At 44.3% G+C, this 26,352-nt stretch overlaps 1 protein-coding gene across 1 annotated transcript in view; it reads left to right on the top strand.

Moving 5' to 3' along the window:
- The window catches only part of LOC124606296 (cytochrome P450 3A8-like), a 262,940-nt gene that overhangs the window by 172,734 nt on the left and 63,854 nt on the right, over nucleotides 1–26,352 (top strand). Inside the window, exon 2 of the mRNA XM_047138281.1 lies at nucleotides 23,282–23,378. Coding sequence (XP_046994237.1) covers nucleotides 23,282–23,378 — 97 coding nt within the window. The remainder of the gene's footprint in view (nucleotides 1–23,281; nucleotides 23,379–26,352) is intronic.

The following is a 26,352-nucleotide window of genomic DNA, read 5'->3' as shown; positions in this document are numbered from 1 at the left end:
TTATACAGAGACGGTGATTCGATGGCACCGTTCCGTCTATACTAAATTTCTACAAGTAAATCTACATCTACACTGTTACTCCGTAAATAACACTTAAGTGCCTGGCAGAGGGTTCATCGAAGCACTTTCACAATTATTCTGTTATTCCACTCTCGAATGGAGCGCGGAAAAAACGAACAGCTATATCTTTCTGTGCGAGCTCTGAAGTCGCTTATTTTGCTATGATGATCGTTTCTGCCTATGTAGGTCGGCGCAACAAAAAAATTTCGCATTCGGAGGAGAAAGTTGGTAACTGAAATTTCGTGCGAAGAATCCCGCCGCAAAGAGAAGCACCTTTGTTTTAATGATGTCCACGCAAATCGTGTATAATTTCCGTGACATTCTTTCCCCTATTTCTTGATTATGCGAAACGTGCTGCCCTTCTTTAAACCCTCTCGATGTTCTCCATTAATCCTGTGTGATACGGATCCCACACCGCACAGCAGTGCTCGAAAAGAGGACGGACAAGAGTAGGTGTGGCAGTCTCTTTAGTAGCTGTTGCACTTTCTAAGGGTTCTACCAATAAAACGCAGTCTTTGGTTAGCCTTCCCCTCAACATTTCCTATGTGTTATTTTCAATTTACGTTGGTCGTAATTGTAATTCCTAGGCATTTAGTTGAATTTACGACCTTTAATTTATCATGTAACCAATGTTTAACGGATTCCCTTTAGCAGTTACGTGGAAGAGCTGATACTTTCCATTATTTAGGGGCAATTGCCAATTTTCGCACCACTTCAGTATCTTACCTAAATCGTTTTGGAATTTCTTTTGATCATCTGACGACTCTACTAGGCGATAAACGATAGCATCCTCTGGAAACAATGTTTGATGGCTGCTCAGATTGTCTCCTAAATCGTTTCTATACATAAGGAACAACAGTGGGCCTTTAACACTGCCTTGGGGAACGGCAGAAATCATTTCTTTTTTACTCAATGACTTTTCCGTCAGTTAGTACGTACTGTGAGCTCTCTGACAGGAAATCACGAATCCAGTCGCATAACTGAGATCACAGTTCGATTACAACCTGCTTGTGAAGTACGGTGTCAGAAGCCTTTTGGTAATTTAGAAGTACAGAATCAATTTGAAATCCTTTGTCAGCAGTACTCAACACTTCGTGTGAGTAAAGAATATCACCCACTCTAGAACAAACGCAGTTCCTACACTAGTTCCTTTCAGAGCTTCTGGGAGCTCTGATTCTCAGACTGTACTTCTCTGTTTATGAGCCCCGTGCTCCCTAGTCCTACTCAGCCTTTCCCGTTCATCCCCTTCTGTCTCTGACATCACGTGATGCTAAAGGCCAGTTGCCTTCTCATTGGCTCTGATTTGCACTCGTCCTCAGTAACTTTCCATAGGCTGGGTGGAGGAAAGGGGAATCTGTCCACATACTGCGTTTCTGGCCTGTTATTGGCTTCGCATGACGTATAGGTTCCCCTTTCAGAACACCCCCTCCGCCGCCATCCTGGCGCCGGCTGTGTACTCGCCGTGGAGTGCCGCCTGGCACCCTGCCGATTCCCGCTACTGCACTGGATGTGGCTTACTTTGCTTTACTAGACTCGGCTGTTTTTCTCTATGGATACGACACCTTCACTCCAGCTTCATTTGCAAACATTTCTGTATTTTCTTCTTTCGTCAGTTAAATTCAATATCTCGTGTTCATTTCTATACCTTTATGACACAGATTTTATCTTCTATATGTTTTTAATCATGTGTAAACAGTACTGCTAAAATTAGTAAAAAACTTCACGAAATCAAAAGATGAAGACAAAATGCGCGTGGGAGAAGTTCGTCGAATCGGGTGGAGTTGCTACGAATAGGCTCTTTATTAGCGGCGAGTGCGCCGAAATCCCCCCTGCGAGCAGGGCGTTGCCACGCTAGGGGTGGTTAATGGAACAAGGTGCGACGCAGGGGTGTGGAGACGGTCGCGGCCACGCCTTTGGGGAGAGCGCCAGGTGTCGCCATGTCACTCCCAGGGGAGGCTGCGACCCAGCCGGGCGTCAATACGGGCCAGGTCTCTCTCCATCCTCTGACCTGTATTTTTAATCGCCAGCCTCTCAGACAGAGCCAAGTTACCGAGACTGCGATACGGTAAAAGCAACCAAGTTCAGAAAAAAAACTGATGTTACGTAGGTTCGTCTCTGTATCAAGTACAGAGTAATCTCAACCTACTTACGCTTTTTCGTAGCATTATACTATTTCTCTGTAGTGCAGCTTAAATGTACGAAAGTATGTAAGAACATAATAGAGAAAGTTTTAAAACAAACCCGAAAATCAGTTACATAAATACAAAGTAGTGTATAAATAAGATTACAGAGCAATTTATTAATGTAGTTGTGCAACCTGCCAATTACAATGAAGAGCCAAAGAAACTGGTGCAGCTGCCTAATATCGTGTAGGGCCCCCGCGAGCATGCAAAAGTGCCGCAACACGACGTGGCATGGACTCGACTAATGTCTGAAATAGTACTGGAGGGAACTGACATTATGAATCCTGAAGGTTACCGGGGGAGGGGGGGGGGAGGGGGTTGGAGATCCCCAGATATGCTCAATAATGTTCATGTCTGGTGCCCAGCGGAAGTGTTTAAACTCAGAAGAGTATTCTTGGAGCCACTCTGTAGCAATTCCGGACGTATGGGGTGTCGCATTGTCCTGCTGGAATTGCACAAGTCCGTCTTTCGGAATGCACAGTGGCCATGAATGGATACAGGTTAACAGAAACGATGCTTACGTACGTGTCACCTGTCAAGAGTGGTATCTAGACGTATCAGGGGCCCATCTCACTCCAACTGCACGCGCCCCACACCATTTTACAGCCTCCACCAGCTTGAACAGTCCCCTGCTGACATGCAGGGTCCATAGATTCATGAGGTTGTCTCCAAACCCGTACACGTCCATCCGCTCGAAACAATTTGAAACGAGACTCGTCCGACCAGGCAACATGTTTCCGGTCATCAACAGTCCAGTGTCGGTGTTGATGCGCCCAGGCGAGGAGTAAAGCTTTGCGTTGTGCAGTCATCAATGGAACAGGAGTGGATCTTCGGCTCCGAAAGCCCATTTCGATGATGTTTCGTCGAATGGTTCGCACTTTGACGCTTGTTGATGGCCCAGCATTGAAATGTGCAGCAATTTGCGGAAGGGCTGCACTTTCGTTACGTTGAACGATTCTCTTCAGTCGCCGATCGTCCCGTTCTTGCAGGATGTCTTTCCGGCCGCAGCTATGTGGGAGATTTGATGTTTTACCGGATTCCTGCCCGGTATTCACGGTACACTCGTGGAATGGTCGCACGGGAAAATCTCCACTTTATCGCTACCTCGGAGATGCTGTATGCCATCGGTCGTGCGCCGACTATAGCACCATGTTCAGACTCACTTAAATCTTAATAACCTGCGATTGTAGCAGCAGTAACCGATCTAACAACTGCACCAGACGTTTGTCTCATGTAGGCGTTGCCGACCGCAGCGCCGTATTCTGTCTGATTGCATGTCTCTGTATTTGAATACTCATGCCTACGCCAGTTTCTTTGATGCTTCAGTGTAGTTTTTATTTAGGGCAGCTGAAGACATCGTAGCCGGCCGGGGTGGCCGAGCGGTTCTAGGCGCTTTAGTCTGGAACCGCGTGACCGTTACGATCGCAGGTTCGAATCCTGCCTCGGGCGTGGATGTGTGTGATGTCCTTAGGTTAGTTAGGTTTAAGTAATTCTGCGTTTTAGGGGACTGATGTCCTCAGAGCCATTTGAGCTATTTTTGATGATAACGTCTTTGTGAATATACAGAGTTGTTACACAGAATACTAATAAGAAAAAAACTAACTTAGTGCGAGTAGGACTAGCGGTATGAGGGTACGGTACAAACTTAATTATCTACATAAACAGTTCATCCATCCCCTGAATCAAGAATTTCGACGAATTTTCTCTGTTATCGACATTGACGCTGACAAGATATGGGTTCCGGAAATTCCAAGGCATTCGGGAATGTTTTAAAGTTTGATGTCAGATAACAAATGACAAAATAAATATTTTTTTCCTGTGATATAATTACAAATTAACGATTTTCTAATTTTTTCCCTTTTATTTGTGCTGTGAAATCTTGCGTCTGGCCAAATGTTATGATTCTAAGTCAACAAAAAGTACCCTATAGACTTTAATGAGAGAGCCTCTGCGAGCATCAGAATATGTTGTAAATGACCGTGTATTGCGAGCGCATCATTTAAAAGCTTCAAATTTTTACATTACCACATAACCATGGGAAGGGTATGTGACATAAATCTCTAATACATACATCTACCCATTCCCGAGAGAAAGAGATTTTTTTTTCTACACCTCCAAGCGACCTTAAACCTTTGTATGTGACATCAGTTTTAACTTGATATGCCTACCCTTTCCTGAGAAAAAGATGTTTTAGTAGTCGGACTCTCATACAGAGATACAGACAGACAACAAAGTGATCCTATAACGGTGCCGTTTTTACCGATTGAATTACGGAACACTAAAAGAGAGTTTAATGTCTTTGCAAAACGAAATAGCGTATTGAAAACAGCCTACGATGTGCCTCGGAAGGGAAATTTGTGATCAGAGTGTAATACTAGGTGTTGCTTATGGCAGTGAAACACGGACTTATAAATAGAAAATCATTTTACAACTGATGTCGCTCAGCAAGGATTAGAGTGATGCTTGTCGGTAACTACTAAGACTGACAGGGAAACAAACAGATATAGACAGGAGCATAGTACGAAATTATAATATGAGAAAATGGATTCGGGCGGGACATGTACGCGAATGGATGGTAGAGGGACGATGGACAAAAAAGCTCTTTACTGGATTCTTCGTCAGGGGGTAAGAATTAAGTGACTGACAAATGAAGGATGGATGAGGTTATAACCTATAGGAGCAGTGTTGGTGCTTACTATGTGGAAATCCCGTGGACGCATTTAAGCAACATTGGGTGCAAAATGACCGCTTCTCATGGTGCAAATATGTAGTTTCGACTTTCTAATTTTATTTTATAAAAACGTCGGTCGAGAAACGCACTAGAAACGATTTACCGACGATATTCTAATTAGGCCAGAGACGGCAAAGGCCTTGGAAGAGCACTTGAATGGAACGGATAGAGACTTGAAAATAAGTTTAACAATGAGGAATTAAGGTGCTACCTAATCGAATACCGGAAGAAAGAAATTTTATGGTGCAACCAGACTAAAGAAAGGGATAAAATGGAAATGTCGTGTGACGAGGGCCTCCCATCGGGTAGGCCGTTCGCTGGCTGCAAGTCTTTCGATTTGACGCCACTTCAGCGACTTTCGCGTCGATGGGGATGAAATGATGATGATGACAACACAACAGCCAGTCCCTTAGCGGAGAAAATCTCCGACCCAGCCGGGAATCGAACCCGGGCCCTTAGGACTGACATTCTATCGCGCTGACCACTTTTTTGCATTTTGTTCGTTTCTGGTCGTTGTGTTTGGTCGTTGCAGACATCGCATGACATCCGGTCAAGTTCGTATGTTGATCCTTCCACTCAGTTTTTTGTTACAGAGGCCAGCCAGCTCTGACCGAACACGCTGAGCTACCGTGTCGACAGTCGTCAAGGAATAGTCGGTTTGGTCGTGGAGAAAAGTACGGCAGGAAAAAATTGTAGAGGGAGACTCAGACTCGAATACTTCCATTAGTTTCAGATGGTTGTTGGTTATAGTAGTGTTGCAGAGACAAAGATGTTTGCCCAGGATAGACTAGCATGTAGAAGTGCATCAGACCAGTCTTCAGATTGAAGAGCAGTAACTACCTTCTGTGGAGAAAGGAAAAATAGAAACGTTTTCTGTTATAAGAAAACTGTTTCACTGAGTAAATCTCCACTGAGCTTTGCTTAGCTCTTAACACTCTCCCTGATTACTGTGCATGAAGATGGGGAGCCATTTTCTCCCTCAGCACGATTTTAAAGAGACGTTAACTGGTGTCTAAGCCATACTGTTAATGCCAGACTGGGATTCTTGGAAGGATTCTCAGGAAGTGTAACCCACTCACAAAGTATGTAATTTACAAAACTTTTTATCGGCGAATAGTTGAATATTGCTCGTCAGTTTGGGATCCGTACCAGATAGAATTGATACAGGAAGTAGAGAACACACAAAAAAGAGCAGCGTGTTTCGTTACGGGCTCCTGTAGTAAGGGGGAAAGCGTCACGGAGATGAACAGCCAACTATAGTGGCAGACGGTGCATGAGAGGCGTTCTGCATCACGGATCTGGCTGACTGCTACAATTCCGACAGCGTACGTTCCTAAGAGAGAATTTCAGTATATTGCATCCCCCTACGTACATCTCGCGAAAGCATAATGAACGTAAGATTGAACAGTGGAGGCCCCAGGTACGAATATCAAAAACGTAGGAATAGGTACATTGCTACTTACCGCAAAGAAGACGCGTTAAGCTGCAGGCAGGCACAATTAGGACACTTACACAGAGTTTTCGGCTACAGCCTTCATCAGCAAAAAAGAAAGACACGCCATTCATACGCACAGGCAAGCTCGTTCCGGCCCGAGAGGCTGGAATTGGCGGTCATTTGAGCATGAGGTGTGCTTGATTGTGTGCATGAATGGCGTCTGTTTGACTTTATATCATGAAGACTGTGGCAGAAAGCTCTATTTAGGTGTGTTTTAGTTGTGCTTGTCTGCTCCTTAGCGTGCCTTCTTTACGATAAAAAGCAGTCTTTCTCTACATTGTTGAACGTAAAATTGGAGGTATTAGAGCTCAGATGGAAGCTTAGCAACAGCCGTTCTTGCGGTGAACGATTCACGACTGGAACAGGAAAGCCGGCCGGAGTGGCCAAGCGGTTCTAGGCGCTAGAGTCTGGAACCGCGCGACCGCTACGGTCGCAGGTTCGAATCCTGCCTCGGGCATGGATGTGTGTGATGTTCTTAGGTTATTTAGGTTTAAGTAGTTCTAAGTTTTAGGGGACTGATGACCACTGCTGTTGAGTCCCATAGTGCTCAGAGCCATTTTTTTGAACAGGAATGGAGGAGGGGGAAGGGGGAGTGACAGTGGTACACAAAGTAACCTCCGGCACACGCTGTAAGGTGGCTGCTGATTATGGCTGTAGATGAATATGTAGAAGCTTTTATTTACGCAGACGTTCAGCCCGCAGCGCACGTCTCAGATTTGTACGACGCAGCTGTGGCTTCGGTGGTTCTAGCATGTGCGGCTTTTGGCCTTGTACGTGTGAAACATAAACTGTGAATCATGCGGTTAAGTAGCGCTGTCTTATTTCTGCCGCTCTGCTGCGGCGTTATTCGCAGACATCTCGTCATTCCGCTTAGACCAGTCTTATTTCTGCCCTGTGAACGAAGACGGGTTGATTTATAGTTTCCGCCGAATGTTCACGCATGGTGTAAGCTTCTCAGGAGACGTAAGGACGCGGAGTATTGTCTCAAATAGATAGAAGTGTTGAACTTAAAAGCGAGGAATGTGTAGTTACACGAATTGCAAGCTATAGAAGATATGTACGCGCGGAAGGAACATTATATCCGAGAAGAGACGTTAGTCTAAGCACGTGAAATACGAGTTATCAGCAGTAACACGGAGTGCACAGCCCCATGGAGAGGGCTCGTGATGTTTCGGACGGGCATCAGTGTAGAAACGGCCTGGCTGATTCAAGCTGTGTGCCAGGCTGGTTCTGTAATACCGCAAACTTCCATTTGTGGGCATTACTCTTACTATCTGCAACCCACAATCCGCCCTCATAGTTTGTTTTGCCACTACACCTCCTACTTTGAAAACCTGAAGCAGTGAGGACGCTTTGTGAGTGACGGCTGGATTGCGGTTAGTGACACCATTACCCGCAAAAGGCAAGGTTCGAGTCCCAGCGTGGCTCACGGTTTTTTTGCCACGATGTTACAAAGAACGCACGGACTGATGCAGTGTAAAAGATTCATTCCGGAAACTCAGTACAAAAAGCGGTTGAAGCAGGTGAATGGAGTGGACTTTGGCTGCAGGGCCGTAGCAAGACCATGGTGAAATTGGGCCATGTCAAGGTTGTAGGCACAGAGGCGCAAAAGCTGGCCAGTTAATAAGAAATTGGAAATTTGTGGTAAGGTCTTATGGAGCCAAATGGCGGAGGTCATCGGTCCCTAAGCTTACACACTACTTAATCTAACTTAGACTAACTTACACTAAGGACAACACACACACGCATGCCCGAGGGAGGATTCAAACCTCCGACGGGGGAGCCGCGCGAACCGTGACAAAACTCCTTAAACCGCACGGCTACCCCGCGCGGCCAGTTAATAAGAAACAAAAATGAGCTAGACGAGGGGAACCAAGTGAGTTTCCCTATTCTTCGTCTTCATATCATCCGCCTACGAGAAGAAGCCTCTCCATCGGCACGAGACTGAAAACGCAGTGTCGTATCGTCCAAGCAGCCTATAAAGAAGTGACTACTGTGAAATAGGCTCAGGTGAGTTGTGTCTTACCAGTACTTTTGTTCACACAGCTGCCGGCTTCGTAGCTGGTTCATGTTCAGCAATGGAGTTTTTGCTGCTACATCGCTACGGAACTGTAGGATATGATAAGTTGGCGGGCACGAGCTAAAGCAAATATTGCTGTTTAACCGAAGGCTCTCTATTCATACAACACACCATTTTATCTCACGTTAGTTTCCTGTCGGGAACGCCTTGAATGAGAGCTATGATCTTATTCTGAATAACACGCAGACGATTTCGGTGCCAAATATAGCAGAGATATAGATACAACTGGTCTAGTTGACGAAATATCGGATTTCAGATTGCAGCAAAAACAGCTCGTGAAGAGCACTGACACAGTTTTTTTTTTGTATGAGTACGAAGTGCTTTTCGAAATACGGAAATACCTTTGAGGATATTTTGACAATTCTAGTGTCTCCAGCATCTTGTCAGCTCTCTTTCAGCAAATTAAAAATTATAAAAAGCTACTTAGGGACGAGTATAGGTGAAAATGATTGTCAAATTGAATTTCATTGTCGACAGAATACGACACAGCTGCTGAATTTTGCTTCAGGGACATAGTCAGTGAGTTTATGTAATATAATGCGCATACATAGGGGCAGAAATCCATTCCAGTACGATTATGCCATAGGTGGTAAATCATTGGAAGCGGTAACGACCGTAAAATACTTAGGAGTTACTATCCGGAGCGATCTGAAGTGGAATGATCACATAAAACAAATAGTGGGAAAAGCAGGCGCCAGGTTGAGATTCATAGGAAGAATTCTAAGAAAATGTGACTCATCGACGAAAGAAGTAGCTTACAAAACGCTTGTTCGTCCGATTCTTGAGTATTGCTCATCAGTATGGGACCCTTATCAGGTTGGATTAATAGAAGAGATAGACATGATCCAGCGAAAAGCAGCGCGATTCGTCATGGGGACATTTAGTCACCGCGAGAGCGTTACGGAGATGCTGAACAAGCTCCAGTGGCGGACACTTCAAGAAAGGCGTTACGCAATACGGAGAGGTTTATTATCGAAATTACGAGAGAGCACATTCCGGGAAGAGATGGGCAACATATTACTACCGCCCACATATATCTCGCGTAATGATCACAACGAAAAGATCCGAGAAATTAGAGCAAATGCGGAGACTTACAAGCAGTCGTTCTTCCCACGCACAATTCGTGAATTGAACAGGGAAGGGGGGATCAGATAGTGGTACAATAAGTACCCTCCGCCACACACCGTAAGGTGGCTCGCGGAGTATAGATGTAGATGTAGATGTACATCGTTCAAAGAAAGGGAATAAAAAGTAGAATTGCAATAACAACACAATTCTTGTAGGGGATAAAACCTGTTCTTTATTATGCATCATACTAATAATACGGTAGTTGCCATAAACATTTTTGTAAGTTTATACAATTTGTAATTTATTTATTACAGTGATACATCTAATTTTTTGTGCTATATTTTTCATTCAAGTAATAGCTTATTTGAGTAATGTTTTTCAATGACGCCCTTGTTTTATTAAATCTGCCTTAAAAAGTTACCAAGTTTCCTTAATCTATATAGAAAAAAGTTGCAGAAAGATAGTTTTTATGCGGTGATGGGGGACAGCTTTAGCATTTCTGCCAGGGGTGCAGGATCACCTCGGTACGGCTCTGGCTGGCTGAGACATCTCCCAGTAAGCAGAGGGCGCGCGAAGTAAACACGGTCCGAAAATTATTGACAATAAGTCTGAGGTGGGGATTGATCCTTGGTTTCTATTCACTGCAGCAGAGCCTGTTTTGCCCCATTTTACCACAGGCAGTTTTTGATGAAATTTACTGTAAAGTCTACAAGTTTACCGCAAATCATGCTGCGCACAATACTCGATAATGGAGACGCGCTGTTTTATCGTATCATTTTGTGTTGCGTTTAAGTGCTCGCTACATACTTCCGCTCCGCTCTCTCATTCAGACATAATGACAGCACGCGAGAGACGCGCATGCGCGGAAATTTGACAACCGATTGGTACACCAGAATCTCGTTTTCCAGAATTGCATGTGATAGACAATTCTGTTGACAAACAACGGTCAAGTCCGCGTCAGTCTTATAAATATTTTGAGGGCTCATTTTATTTTGGTCACCCTGTACAGATTCGTAATAGGAATCTGTAATATTGTCACGTAGAGGAAGGTATAAGTAGATGAATGACGAACACTAACTTCAATTAACGAAGGTTTATTCAGCACTTGCACATTAAAGAGCGCGGAGCGAACTGCCTCCGGCCAGAGCACATGCGGTATATATACAGCTACAAAACATTCCAGTACAATGATTCTTGCCATTTGTGGATACTTCTAGTATGTACTCGAACCGAATATAGAAATCAAAATGCTGTAGTTCAGGTGAGTTTTGATCTCACGACCCTCCATGCAACAATCCAGTATCATAGCCACTACACTATTTTTTTTAAAAAAATCTCATTTTGTTCGTTTTCGTTCGTTGTATCTGTTCTAGGCGGACGTCGAAAGACACCGGTTTCAGTTCGTTGTTGATCCATTAACTCAGTTATTTTATTACAGAGGGCAGCTGGCCCTCTGACCGTCACTACAGCGACTGCGCCACTCGCCTTCTTCTGCAACAATATTTGTTGTTGTTGTGGTTTTCAGTCCTGAGACTGGTTTGATGCAGCTCTCCATGCTACTCTATCCTGTGCAAGCTTCTTCATCTCCCAGTACTTACTGCAACCTACATCCTTCTGAATCTGCTTAGTGTATTCATCTCTTGGTCTCCCTCTACGATTTTTACCCTCCACGCTGCCCTCCAATGCTAAATTTGTGATCCCTTGATGCCTCAAAACATGTCCTACCAACAGATCCCTTCTTCTAGTCAAGGGCTGCAACAATATTATGCAAATCGAATGCAGCAATGAATTGGCCCTTAGTCGTAATACACTGAGGGGACGAAAGGTCATACCTTCTAATGTCTTGTCGGACGTCCTTTTGCCCCATATAGTGAAGCGACAAGTCGTTGGGAGTCCCCTGCAGAAATATTGAGCCATGCTGCCTCTCTAGCCGTCCATAAATTGCGAAAGTGTCGTCTGAGCAGGATTTCGTGCACGAACTGTCCCATGAATGTTCGAAGGAATTCATATCGGGCGATCTCGGTGGCCATATCATTCACTCGAATTGTTCAGAATGTTTTTCAAACCAATCGCGAACAATTGTGGCCCGGTGACACGGTGCATTGTCATCCACAAAAATTCCATCGTTGTTTGCGAACATGAAGTCCATGAATGACTGCAAGTGGTTTCCAGGTAGCTGAAAATAGTCAATGATCAGTTCACTTGGACTAGAGGACCCAGTCCATTGCATGTAAACACAGCCCACACCATTATGGAGCCACCACCAGCTTGCACATTGTCTTGTTGACAACTTGGGTCCATGGCTTCGTGGGGTCGCGCCACACTCGAACCATACCATCAGCTCTTACCATCTTAAATGGGGACTCACCTGACCAGGCCACGGTTTTCCAGTGTCTATGGTTGAATCGATGTGGTCACGAGCCAAGGAAAGGCGCTGCAGGCGATGTCGTGCTGTTAGCAATGGCACTCGTGTCAGTCGTCTGCTGCCATAGTACATTAACACCAAATTTCGTCTCACTGTCCTAATGGACCGTTCGTCGTACGTCCCACATTGATTTGTGCGGGTATTTCACTCAGTGTTTCTTGTCTGTTAGCACTGACAAATCTACGCAAAAGCCGGTGCTCTCGTTGGTTAAGTGAAGACCGCAGGCCACTGCATTGTTCCTGGTGAGAGGTAATGCCTGAAATCTGGTATTCTCGGCACACACTTGTGGATCTCTAAATAGTGAAATTTCTTACCCGTCGTGCAGCCATAATTACGTCGGAAACCTTTCCGAATGACTCACCTGAGTACAAATGACAGCTCCTCCAATGCACTACCCTTTTATACCTTTTGTACGCGATACTGTCACCATCTGCATGTGTGCATATCGCTATCCCATGAGTTTTGTCCCCTCAGTGCAATAGAGAGCTAGAGTGCGCTGTTGTGGGGAGCTTCATAGGCATTCTGAGTACCGGGATACCGATCAACATCCGTTCATCCAAAAATCTCATTCTGGATCCGTTCATCCAGATTAAATTCCGTGTTATTTCTCAAATTTGATAAATGAATATTGCGGGATAGTCTGTTTGTAAAGCACACGCCGTTTTTTTTTTACTGGAAAATCCAAACGTTGTACCATAATGCATTGCATGTGGCGTCAGCTCTTTTTAATCGTCAGAGCAGAGCACTTGGGAGGTAGGGCAAGTTTTGGCACTACATTCGCATTTGTAAATCAATGAGTTTCTAATGACGTCCGTCCATGCTGATTTAGGCTTACTCTCATCTCCATACATCACTGGAAGAACATATACAGGTATGAACAGAAATGTATTAAAATGAAATACAGTGATTTTGGGAAACTAAGTAGAGTTCTGAAAACTATGCTTCCGATGTATCCGAAAAGGTAAAATTATGCCTTCTTTGATAGAAATGAGACACCTACCATTAATGAGCAACAACGTTCAACGACTGATGGTGCTAATGGAGCATTAGTGATTCAGGTTCAGAAGTAATCACAGAGGTCAGAAACGCAAATGCGGGAATGGTTTCTGATCGGAGCTCATAATCATTCTGTTATTACTTCGTTCTCTACGGTTGGTTAAACTCTAATCTTCCTTATTTTAATTCATGACATAATATTACAGGGGCGGATTTAAGGTAGAGATGTTAGCTACCTGCTCTCAAGCCAACAAATGCTCTACGCTCCGGACCAAAAGCTGTCTCTTCGTACAGGTTTACGTACATAGCGCTAGCTTCTGGAGCAGGCAGTTGACCTAGGCGGCGGCAAACGTTGGTGGCCTTCTACACGCATCTGAGTCTGGTTCTTGGACTATTTTCCACAGTCATTTAGTGTTTTGTCTCGTTAATTTGTTAATGTTGATTCGAGGTATAGCGTGCGTAAGTTTCTGGTCTATCAAGTAAGCAGACCATATCATTCGTCAGATATCTTCACTCTTCTTAAAATCAGTCGTATTCCTGCGCTGTTTCGGTACAATACCACCACTATCGCGATTACAGTATATGGTGGTGGTGGTGGTGGTGGTTAGTGTTTAACGTCCCGTCGACGACGAGGTCATTAGAGACGGAGCGCAAGCTCGGGTTAGGGAAGGACTGGGAAGGAAATCGGCCGTGCCCTTTCAAAGGAACCATCCCGGAATTTGCCTGAAACGATTTAGGGAAATCACGGAAAACCTAAATCAGGATGGCCGGAGACGGGATTGAACCGTCGTCCTCCCGAATGCGAGTACAGTATATGCAGATGTGTTTGTCCACCGTTTATTGTACCCACAGAGAATGCTGAAATTACGTGCGAAGTAATTGTCGCATTTCCCTTATGTTTCTGGCAATCGTTCCGTGTCTCATGTTCTCTCGACACTATCTTCTTTCCTCAGTTGCTTGTTGCTCTGGACTGTGATTCGTCTGAGGCCATCCCCCTGGCTGAGTGTCTCAGTAAGATTGATGATAAGGTACACACTGTGCGGTATGGAATGGTGGGAGACAGCGCTCAAAGAATGCACGACCTAAACTTGCGAGCAGTTGGCCTAAAGCAGGACGGTTTTGGAAGAAAAGTGTGTGTGCCTAAGTCTTTCACGTACAGATTTCCCCGTCGGTGCATAACATCAATTGCCGTCTTACGTTGTATGGACTTAGTGCTCCACAGTAGAAGACTGGTACACATCGTCAACACACGCCTCCTTCTTGTTGCGGAACACATTGTGCAGCCAGGAGACCTCCAGATTCGATTTAATAAGACCGTCACGAGGGGTTTTGCCATAGACTATCGTCAGCAGGCTATAGAAATTACTAAACGCGTCAATAATTGTAATCGAAAAGAAGAGGATTTAAAACCGTTTGGTATCTGGATTCCGGTGCTGAATTAATTGTGTATCAGTCTTCCACCGTGGGGCCATAGCACTAGCTACCAATGACATGGGACGCGCGTTGAGACGTCAGTCATAAAAACAAAGATGTTTTTTGTTGCGGCGAGGTCTTTTCACGAAATTTCGAGCACCAGTTTTATCCCGCGAATTCAATAATTCTTTTTAACTCTCACGTACACAGGGTTAAATGACATTTGTAACAAAATAAGAGAAAGCACAGCTCGCACGGAATGATTTAAGTGTTCGTTTTTCCCCACGAGCTATTCGAGAGTGGAACAGTAGGGATTGGTCTGAAAGTGGTTGGATGAGCCTTTTCTCAAACAGCTAAGTGTGAACTACAAATGAGTTATGTAGGTGCAGGTGTTGTAGGAGTAGGAGAAGGTGTGACGAAGACGACACCAACTTACAACGGCTAGCTGTTCTCGAGTTTTGAAAATATGTAACTTCACGACTCTTCGCGGTAGTATGCTTAAACATCCTGTGAAACTTCGATAAAGATAGAAGCTGAAGTAATGTATTAAAATTTGTCCAAGGTTGTGACGTGAACCTGGGACTCCCGATTACTAGGCAGATATACTACCCACTACACCTCGCCGGGACTGTTGCTAACATAGCTAACCAATCTCGTCTAGTGCCCTCCCTAACATTATTTAGCTTTTATCCTTAACGGAGATAATTTGAGACTCAGTATGTCTCCAAGAAAATGTAATTCCACCCTGTGAAAAATTCCTGAACGCCTTCTCTGAAAACAACCTAGAGCAGATAATACGGAACCTCACTCATGATAGGAATGTGTTACATCTAACGGAAACAAATAGACATTGCCTCTTTGAGGATATCCACACTGAAAGTAGTGTCGTTGACTATCAAACAGTTATAGCAACAGTGACTACCGGAGTAAAAAGGACAGCTGAAACACGTAGAAAGACTGATCTTTTCAGCAAACTAGGCAAAGAAGCGTAATTTCGTATCTAAATGAGGAACTTACAACTTTTTGCCTAGGACGGGAGCATGTTGGGCAAGTATGGCTCAAGTTTAAAAGAACAGTTGACTATGGGCTGGATGGATATGCAGCCAGCAGATCAGTTTATGATATGAGGAAGCCTTCACGGTATGTAGTAACTGTGAAGAAGTTTCTACAGAAACGGAGACCATTGCATAGTAAGTGTAAAACAAAGCATTGGGATATAGATAGAGAGATGCTGAATGAAACGCATTTGGCTGTCGAGAGGGCAATGTGTGAAACTTCCACTGACTTCCATTGCGGAATATTGCCAAAAGAAATGTCACAAAACCCAAAGACATTCTGGTCGTCGGTAAAGGCCGTTAGTGGCCGCAAAATTAGTATCCAGTCATTCAAGGATGAAACAGGAACTGAAATCGAGAGTAAAAAGCAAAGGCAGAAATGCTTAACTCCGTTTTCAAGTGTTCTTTAAGGAAGGAAACCCCAGCAGTATTTCCCTTAATTTAATGGTTCAAATGGCTCTGAGCACTATGGGACTCAACTGCTGTGGTCATTAGTCCCCTAGAACTTAGAACTACTTAAACCTAACTAACCTAAGGACAGCACACAACACCCAGCCATCACGAGGCAGAGAAAATCCCTGACCCCGCCGGGAATCGAACCCGGGAACCCGGGCGTGGGAAGCGAGAACGCTACCGCACGACCACGAGATGCGGGCCCTTAATTTAATCCTCTTACCACTGATAAGATGATTAAAATGGATATTAGTGTCTATGGCGTTGAAAAACAGCTGAAATCGTTAAAAGTGAGCAAAGCTGCATGTTCTGATGCAATCCCTATCAGATTCAGAACCGAGTTTGCGGCTGAGTTAGCCCCCTCTGCTAACTATGACCTATCGCAGATCCTTAAGAAAAGATATAGTCGCCTTTTGGTTGTGTGATATGCTTTATCACACGATTTAGATTTCAGCCTGATGTCATTTCCGAGTGTTACAACTTTAATAATTGAATACCCAATAAAAGTACAAATTGCAGGAAAGTTTTGAAATTATCCTGTTAGTAAGGATTGAAAGTCGCCAGCCATTTAACATATCACATAAATGCACTCACTTTTACGAAAGGTCTGGTTTATGTAACTGAAGAATATATATATATATATATATATATAGATATATATAGGGTGTTACAAAAAGGTACGGCCAAACTTTCAGGAAACATTCTTCACACACAAATAAAGAAAAGATGTTATGTGGACATGTGTCCGGAAACGCTTAATTTCCATGTTAGAGCTCATTTTAGTTTCGTTGTTCCACCTACGCTCAATGGAGCACGTTATCATCATTTCATACGGGATACTCTACCTGTGCTGCTAGAACATGTGCCTTTACAAGTACGACACAACATGTGGTTCATGCACGATGGAGCTCTTGCACATTTCAGTCGAAGTGTTCGTACACTTCTCAACAATAGATTCGGTGACCGATGGATTGGTAGAGGCGGACCAATTCCATGGCCTCCACGCTCTCCTGACCTCAACCCTCTTGACTTTCATTTAGGGGGGCATTTGAAAGCTCTTGTCTACGCAACCCCAGTACCAAATGTAGAGACTCTTCGTGCTCGTATTGTGGACGGCTGTGATACAATACGCCATTCTCCAGGGCTGCATCAGCGCATCAGGGATTCCATGCGACGGAGGGTGGATGCATGTATCCTCGCTAACGGAGGACATTTTGAACATTTCCTGTAATAAAGTGTTTGAAGTCACGCTGATACGTTCTGTTGCTGTGTGTTTCCATTCCATGATTGATGTGATTTGAAGAGAAGTAATAAAATGAGCTCTAACATGGAAAGTAAGCGTTTCCGGACACATGTCCACATAACATATTTTCTTTCTTTGTGTGTGAGGAATATTTCCTGAAAGTTTGGCCGTACGTTTTTGTAACACCCTGTATATATAACGATGGCTTATGTTCCACACAAGTCAGATGATTTTTGACATAAAGTAAGGAAACAATTAGTGTGATTTATACATTAATTACATTTTTGCCCAACTTTCATGCTATTTGTACTTTTGTTGTGTTTTGATTTATTCCGGTTGTAACACTCGAAAATGACATAAGACGGAAATCTAGATCTTGTAATAAAACGTATCGTACAGTCAACTGGCAGTTATATCTTTTCGTAACTATTACATAACTGTGGCTCCACATGAAGGAAAAATCATCTGTCGTAGATCCCTCGATCAAAAACCCGTGCCCTGATTTTGGAAGAAAGGACAGGTCACACCTGTCTAGAAGAAGGGTAGCAAAAGTGATCCACATAACTGCCGTCCAATGTGCCTAACATCCATTTGTTGTGAGCTCAAACATAATGAGGTATCTCGAAGAGAATGACCTCCTCCACTCCCACAGCCACGGATTTGGAAAAAATCAGTCATTTGAAACACAACTTGTATTTTTCTCACCTGACGTACTGAAATCCACGGTCAGGGCAGTGAGGTAGATGCAGCATTCCTCGATTTCCGAAAAGCATTTGACTCGGTACCGCACGTACGCGTATTTTCAAAAGCACGTTCGTGCGGGGTATCAAGCGGAAATTTCTGACTGGATTGAGAATTTTTTGGTAAGGAGGACAGAAAGTTATGTTACATGGAGAGTCATCTCCAGTTGTAGAAGTAAATGTGGGTGTGACCCAGAGAAGTGTGTTGGGACCCTTGCTGTGCGTGTTGTATATTCATCATCTTGCGGACGTTATTAATAGTAACCTCAGACTTTTCGCAGACGATGCAGTTATCTGTAATGAAGTACAGTCTGAAACAAGCAGCAAAATATTCGGTAATATCTTGATAAGGTTTCAGAGTACTGCAAAGATTGGTAACTCTTTTTAAATGTTAAGAGATGTAAAAGTGTGCGTTTCACAAAACGAAAAAAAATCAATGAGTCGTAATTGGAATTGGTAAACTAATACAAATGCGACATGAAATGGAATGACGCTTAGTCGTGGCTAAATCAGGGGGCAGACTTGTGTTTACTGCTGGAATACTAGCAACAGGCAATCAGTCTATAAAGGAGATTGCATATAAATCACTCGTGCGTTCAGTCCTAGAATATTGCTCCAGTGTGTGGTACCTGTACCAAGTAGGACTGAATAAGACACGAGGGGTATTGACCGTATTCAGAGAAGGGCAACACGAATGGACACAGTTTATACGAAACTGCACTGCCTGCGTTGCTCTAATGTACATGCCTGCATGTCCGAAGGAACAGGCACGGCAGCGATGGACAACCATATGAGACACGAGGATCATTTTCGCATTTGGAATATGACTAAACTTTGGCTGCACTTGTTACGGACCGGGACTCGAACCTGTATCGCGAGTGGTCGCTTCGACTGCCTCAGCCACCGGAGCACGGTCCCCGAATCGACTCAGACTTCCATAGGTCACGGCTTTCGTCTACTCCCTATGTTCGCGCAGATGCTGTGAGTCCTGTACAGGAGGAGACGTAAAATTAAAGTCGAAGCCCAGTTGTTAGGCATGATATACTAAACTGCAGCACCTATGTTATTCTAACATACTTTGCAGTATCCTTCAGACATGCATGTACACACGTGAATGGAACGGGTAAAAGTCCTAACAACTGGTGCAGTAGGACGTATCACTTCACAGTGGTTTACAGAGTATGGATAAAGATGTATTAGATCTGTATGCAAATGTAGAAACGAATTTGTACTGCAGTCAGTAGCGAGCAAGGCTGCGAGTGGGACATTCGTAGGAGCTACAAACCCACTTGAAAATTTTCTTCGCAATTGGGGTCTGAGGCGTCTTGTCACGGTCCGCACGGCTTCCCCCATCGGAGGTTCGACTCCTCCCTCGGGCATGGGTGTGTGTGTGTTCTTAGTGTAAGTTGCATTAATTAGTGTGTAAGCTTAGGGACCGATGACCTCAGCAGTTTGGTCTCATAAGAACTTACCACAAATTTCCAATTCTCCAATTTGGGTCGAAACGTTGGTTTAGAACTTCTTCAACCTAACTAACCTAAGGACATCACACACATCTATTCCCGAGGCAGGATTCGAACCTGCGACCGAGCGGTCGCGCGGTTCCAGACTGAAGCGCCTAGAACCGCTGGGCTACAGAGGCCGGCTATAGTACTTACGCAGAGAACAAAATATTAGCACAGGAGATGGAAAAGTGGATAACAGCATCAGATCAGTTGAAAAACTGACGCCTTAAAATGTATAGGTAGTGTTTTACCATAATAAATTTGTCCTTGGATAGGTTTTGCCTTGAGCGAACACAATTTGTTATTCTGTTCTATCCATGCATGTTTCGCTGAAGCTGTAGCATCATCAGTGGATTTTTCATTGCTTTCTTTTAAATAAAGAAATAGTTGATTTCTACTATCTGTACATTTTGAGTTTTTTAGCGAAGTATTCACTAACTTGAGAACCAAGATGTGATTTCTGAAGCTTATTGTTGTACTACTTTGTGACATAGCTGCTCGTCTTTGATAGTGTCGTCGTCTGCAACCATACAGAACTCAATAGAGAACTTGCTTACACCGAAAATTTATGACTATGGAAGTTAGACTACCGTGATTAAACTTTCTGTGTCATATCTGAATAAGTTGAATAAGTATGTGTGTGGGGGGGAAGGGGGCAGCGAAGTATGCGAGATGTTTACACTTTAACCGCTGGAGGTTTCCACATATCCTTGATTTTGAAACTGCACTTTAAAATTGCGCGATATCACTGTTTACAAATTATGAAAACAAAATGGCGAACAGCTGAATGTGTTTCTGGGTGGGGGTTTGGAACCTTGGTTTGCCTTTAGGTTTTGAGGGGTACCAAGTATGTTCGCGCAAGACGGAACATATCCTAAAACAAATTTATTTGTAAAAAAACACGGACACAAGAGTGACCTCCAACCTCAAAATGAGTATCATAGCACATTTCGTACAGAAACGACGGCGAATTGCTCAGTTCCTTCTATCGCTTCTTTGACGTACCTCTCAAACGCTTTTACTCCGTAATCTGCACGTGGCCACCTTACCCTCCCACGTCCTTCTTGCAGCCAATACAGGCACTGGTGCCGTTAATGGAGTGATGGCTTTATGGAGGAGCTGCCCCGTTTACGCTCGGGACTTGATGAGGCTATGTGCCGACGACAAGCGGCTATGATTATGCATCGCTGCTGAGGCTCCTTTCGGAGCAAAGCCAGCGCCGTATATCACTAGAGGGCCTGCTCTTTTCTCTTCGGCTTTTATTTCGACGCAACCTGCCACGATTTCCTCTCGTGTGCCAATGTCTCGTAGTAGCATCTACACCTAAAGTCACCAGTTACGCGCCATGTCTGAGTAGTACGATTTTTACCATCTACGGCTCCCTCTAGTACCATGGAAGCTACTCCTCGAGGGCTTGTCGACCGTTCTGTGTATCGTCTTGTCCCTCCTAGTCTGTGTTCTCTACACTTCCTTCCCTTGACATTCCTCATTTCTCGTCTGCCAGCCCACTCAGTTTCCATCATCTTTCTGTAACACTACCTCTTCAACGTTTAGAATCTCTTTTCTTTCAGGTTACCACACAGTCTATGTTTGATATCCACGTAATTTTAAACTTAGGACGTATATTTTCATATTTTTTCTCAGGTTAAGTCCTATGTTTGATAGTAGTTTCCTTTTTATGACGATAAATGCTCTCTTCTCCTGTGCTAGTCCGCTTCTTATGGCCTCCTCGCCGCACCCATGACGCCTATTTTATTTCTACATCTACATCTACATTTATACTCCGCAAGCCACCCAACGTTGTGTGGCGGAGGGCACTTTGTCATTACCTCCCTTTCCTGTTCCAATCGCGTATGGTTCGCGGGAAGAACGTCTGCCGGAAAGCCTCCATGCGCGCTCGAATCTCTCTAATTTTACTTTTGTGATCTCCTCGGGAGGTATAAGTAGGGGAAGCAATATATTCGGTACCTCATCCAGAAACGCGCCCTCTCGAAACCCGGACAGCAAACTACACCGCGATGCAGAGCGCCTTTCTTGTAGAGTCTGCCACTTGAGTTTGCTAAACATCTCCGTAACGCTATCACGCTTACCAAATAACCCTGTGACGAAACGCGCCGCTCTTCTTTGGATCTTCTCTATCTCCTCCGTCAACCCGACCTGGTACGGATCCCACACTGATGAGCAATACTCAAGTATAGGTCGAATGGACTACATTTTCTAAGGACTCTCCAAATGAATCTCAACCTGGTACCTGCCTTACCAACAATTAATTTTATATGATCGTTCCACTTCAAATCGTTCCGCACGCATACTCCCAGATATTTTACAGAAGTAACTGCTACCAGTGTTTGTTCCGCTATCATATAATCATACAATAAAGGACCCTTCTTTCTATGCATTCGCAGTACATTACATTTGTCTATGTTAAGGGTCAGTTGCCACTCCCTGCACCAAGTGCCTATCCGTTGCAGATCTTCCTGCATTTCGCTGCAATTTTCTAATGCTGCAACTTCTCTGTATACTACAGCATCATCCGCGAAAAGCCGCATGGTACTTCCGACACTATCTACTGGGTCATATATTGTGAAAGGCAGTGGTTCCATAACACTCCCCTGTGGCACGCCAGAGGTTACCCTAACGTCTGTAGACGTCTTTCCATTGAGAACAACATCCTGTGTTCTGTTTGCTAAAAACTCTTCAATCCAGCCACACAGCTGGTCTGCTATCCGTAGGCTCTTACTTTATCAGGCGACAGTGCGGAACTGTATCGAACGCCTTCCGGGAGTCAAGGAAAATAGCATCTACCTGGGAGCCTGTATCTAATATTTTCTGGGTCTCATGAACAAATAAAGCGAGTTGGGTCTCACACGATCGCTGTTTTCGGAATCCATGTTGATTCCTACAGAGTAGATTCTGGGTTTCCAGAAACGACATGATACGCGAGCAAAAAAAAAAAGTTCTAAAATTCTACAACAGATCGACGTCAGAGATATAGGTCTATAATTTTGCACTTCTGCTCGACGACCCTTCTTGAAGACTGGGAGTACCTGTGCTCTTTTCCAATCATTTGGAACCTTCCGTTCCTCTAGAGACTTGCGGTACACGGCTGTTAGAAGGGGGGGCAAGCTCTTTCGCGTACTCTGTGTAGAATCGAACTATTTCCCACGTAGCAGGATACATTCACTTCGTTTACTATGTAATCCCCAGTTGTGATGTCAAGTACGTCGCTTTTGCTATCCCTCAATAGACTTGTTTACTCTGAGTTTATATATTGTGCTCAGTTCCTATTACTCGCCTTCACTTTCACACACGATACACGAGTCACTAGCGAATATGATCGTTGATGGCGAATATTTGTATGGGACGAAATGAGGCCCACTTGGAATGACTTTCTTTCTTCCTCACCGTAGAAGAATCTGCACCCCATTTGCAGCTGTTATTTCGTTTACAAGAGCCCATTTAAGACCACCAAGTTCAGCAAGATGATACACCGTCCGAACTCTCTTGAATTTTGCTAAGGATTGGCCAGTTATGAGAACTGTACAGTTACGAGAGCGCTTGTATGCTCGCAAAATTCTTCTGAAGGTATGTAGAAAGCTTCTAAGTGGGATGTGCGCCACACTGGTTCTTCTCTATACAATCTGATGTGCGGGTGACTGATTACTGTAACAGCTTGTATCTCCAATGTGGCCGGTGACTTGTGGAATCCATGTAAGATGCTGAAGTCATAAAGAGAGGTAGATTGCACATGTCTAGATCGCATCATATGCGTCAAAGTGTCACCACTACTAACTTGCGTGATAAATGACAGTGTTTTTTGTCTTTGTTTTGCAGATACCTGACTTCGACCTTCGACTATTTCGAGAAGAGAGGCATTGTCGGCCCTAAGCCTCAGCCGCTCTTTGGGAACTACTACAAACTTTGGAACAAGGTAAGTTCTAGTAGCTGCAGCCGTATCTACTCAGCCATTTCGGGCAGCCTACGAAAATTCGCTATTGTTAGCAACTGCACTGTTTCACTACAATTTGTAGCCCAAGCAGTTTTAAGCAAAAGTTTTTACTGTGGGTAAATATCTTATTCACATGGTTTCGATGGAGAAATTTTTCACTGATGGGCATAAATATTTCTACAAAAATATACGCTATCAAAGGGTGTCGCTGTGGACTTCAGAATGTGGTCTAAGTTAGGTAAGACAGGCCCTCCCTCTCACCGACATAACCATTGCGATGTCACAAGTTGCTACATCGTACAGTTTCAAAAGAACTTGAAGGACATTTCTCCATTCTTATAGGCACCGTAATGTATTCTGAAATAACTTTAAGTTAATGGTTAGTTAAATGGCTGCATTGAAACTTAATCATTACACACAAAAGACCATGAGCGTTTCTTTGTATATATGAGATTTGCGAGTTCGGCAGAACATTTTTGTCGGCCGGAGTGGCCGTGCGGTTCTAGGCGCTGCAGTCTGGAGCCGAGCGACCGCTACGGTCGCAGGTTCGAATCCTGCCTCGGGGCCGGCCGGAGTGGCCGAGCGACTCTAGGCGCTACAGTCTGGAACCGCGCGACCGCTACGGTCGCAGGTTCGAATCCTGCCTCGGGCATGGATGTGTGTGATGTCTTTAGGTTAGTTAGGTTTAAGTAGTTCTAAGTTGTAGGGGACTGATGACCACAGCAGTTAAGTCCCATAGTGCTCAGAGCCATTAGAACCATTTGAACCTGCCTCGGGCATGGATGTGTGTGTGATGTCCTTAGGTTAGTTAGGTTTAGTTAGTTCTAAGTTCTAGGCGACTGATGACCTCAGAAGTTAAGTCGCACAGTGCTCAGAGCCATTTGAACCATTTGAACCAAGAACATTTTTACTAAGCTGTTCGGTACGCTAGCAGCTGATACCCTAAACATGTCTGTTGATCTTTCGTGAGCATATGTTTGACTGTTGTTTCCAGTTCATCTAAGGTTCTTGTGCTCTTCTTCCGTTGGCCCATCTCCAAAGGAAAAAAATCACAGTGCGCGCTTACATTCAGACTGAGAACCAGCCATTCACGTGGGCCATGTTAGTGAATCCATCAATCTGGGAGACTTTTATGCAACCAGCTGCGAATGTCATCTGAGCAATGTCTGGCTACAAATATTCTTGAATCGTCTCCAAAAACCTTTCGTCATTCATTGTTATGCGTAACAGTACAAGGACCAACAGTCAAAGAGGTAGTGACCCCTTACCACCCTGTCACTCTTGTGACGTCCCTGTCCCTTTTCAACAGAAATGAGCAGATTCTCACACACGCTATAATGACAGATACGTCCATTGACAACACGATAAACATGAAACACAGCCTCCTCCGACCACGACACTTTGTAACACTGTCTCAGCCAGTCATGTCAGCCCAAAAATTTTTACCGAACACCATCCTGTGGCCAAAGCCTTTAGTCAGCAGTCGCTTGACGTAGTGTATCTACCTATTCCTAAGGGATGGAACTTTTTCTCAGAATGGGGCTGACTGCATAAACTGTTAGATCACATTCGCGAGACTCTAGACGCAGTACCTTGGAACTTCGCACAGTCATGGGCCAACACTTTGGAGGCTACTCCCCTGTCTAATAAACTTCGTGCGATTAAGGCGACCCCTGCCCCGTGGCGTTCTTCTTTCCGCCTCTCCCGAAAGGACTCGACCACCCTGTGTCGTCTCCGCATCGGCCATATCCGGCTGTCCCATGGTTTTCTTTTGCATAATGAGCCACACCCCTCCCCCCACCCCTATTTGGTTGTGGGGCCTTCCAATCAGTAGCCCACATTTTGGTGGAATGCCCCCTCCTTTTGGCTCTGCTTACTAAGTACGGACTTCCCCGCACTTTACCTTTAATATTGGCAGACGGTTCTCGGATGGTGGAACTGGTTCTCAGTTTCCTCCGTAAAAGTGGTTTTTATTTTCAGTTTTAAGGTTTCTAATCTCTCTCTGGAGTAGGGTCAGGACGGTGAGGGTTGGGGTGTCTCCCACTGTAAGCTGTGTTTGGAGATTTCTGACTCGCCTCCCCGGCCAAGATTCTCTTTTCTCTCCCTTTCACTCTGTTTTTATCGAATTTTGAGTTTGGTTAGTCTGCTTTTGCAGTACGCACTTTTACATTCTAGCGTTTGAATGGTTTTAAATAGCAGATGGTATTGCCTGTACTGAATCAGAGCCGGCCGGAGTGGCCGAGCGGTTCTAGGCGCTTCAGTCTGGAACCGCGCGACCGCTACGATCGCAGGTTCGAATCCTGCCTCGGGCATGGATGTGTGTGATGTTCGTAGGTTAGTTAGGTTTATGTAGTTCTAAGTTATAGGGGACTGATTAGCTTAGAAGTTAAGTCCCATAGTGCTCAGAGCCATTTGAACAATTTTTTTTGTCATAGACAGCAAAGAACTTGGAAAAAAACAGTTGAGCGGAATGGGTACTGTCTTGAAAATAGATTATAAGTTGTATAACAACAAACATAAAACAAGTGTAATGGATTGTAGTCGATTTAAATTTGCGTAGTCGATTTGAACCATTTTTGAACTCAATCAGAAGTGGGATATTTCCTGCCTCTATCATAGCCTTGGGGTTGCCCACTTGCAGACTTCCCTACTTTTGTTTTCACCATTGACAACACGACTGCACTTTTACGTTTTTTAGCCTTTTACCTTTTATCATTATGACTCTTGTGAGATGTAAATCCGTTCGAATGGACCACCTTTAAAACAAGGGACTGATGACCTTGCTGTTTGGTCCCTTTAACCCCAATCAACCAACTAACAACCACCTTCGAAACTACACGTTTACTCTCTGATATCCTGGCGTAGGCCCATTGCCCGTTAATAGCAACTTTCAATGACAATTTTGCTTTTGCATCTAACGTCATGTACATTCGATGTTCAGGCCCATACAACGTTT

This window comes from Schistocerca americana, chromosome 1 (genome assembly GCF_021461395.2).
Source record: "Schistocerca americana isolate TAMUIC-IGC-003095 chromosome 1, iqSchAmer2.1, whole genome shotgun sequence".
Classification (NCBI taxonomy): domain Eukaryota; kingdom Metazoa; phylum Arthropoda; class Insecta; order Orthoptera; family Acrididae; genus Schistocerca; species Schistocerca americana.
This window is presented reverse-complemented; position numbering and strand designations above follow the sequence as displayed.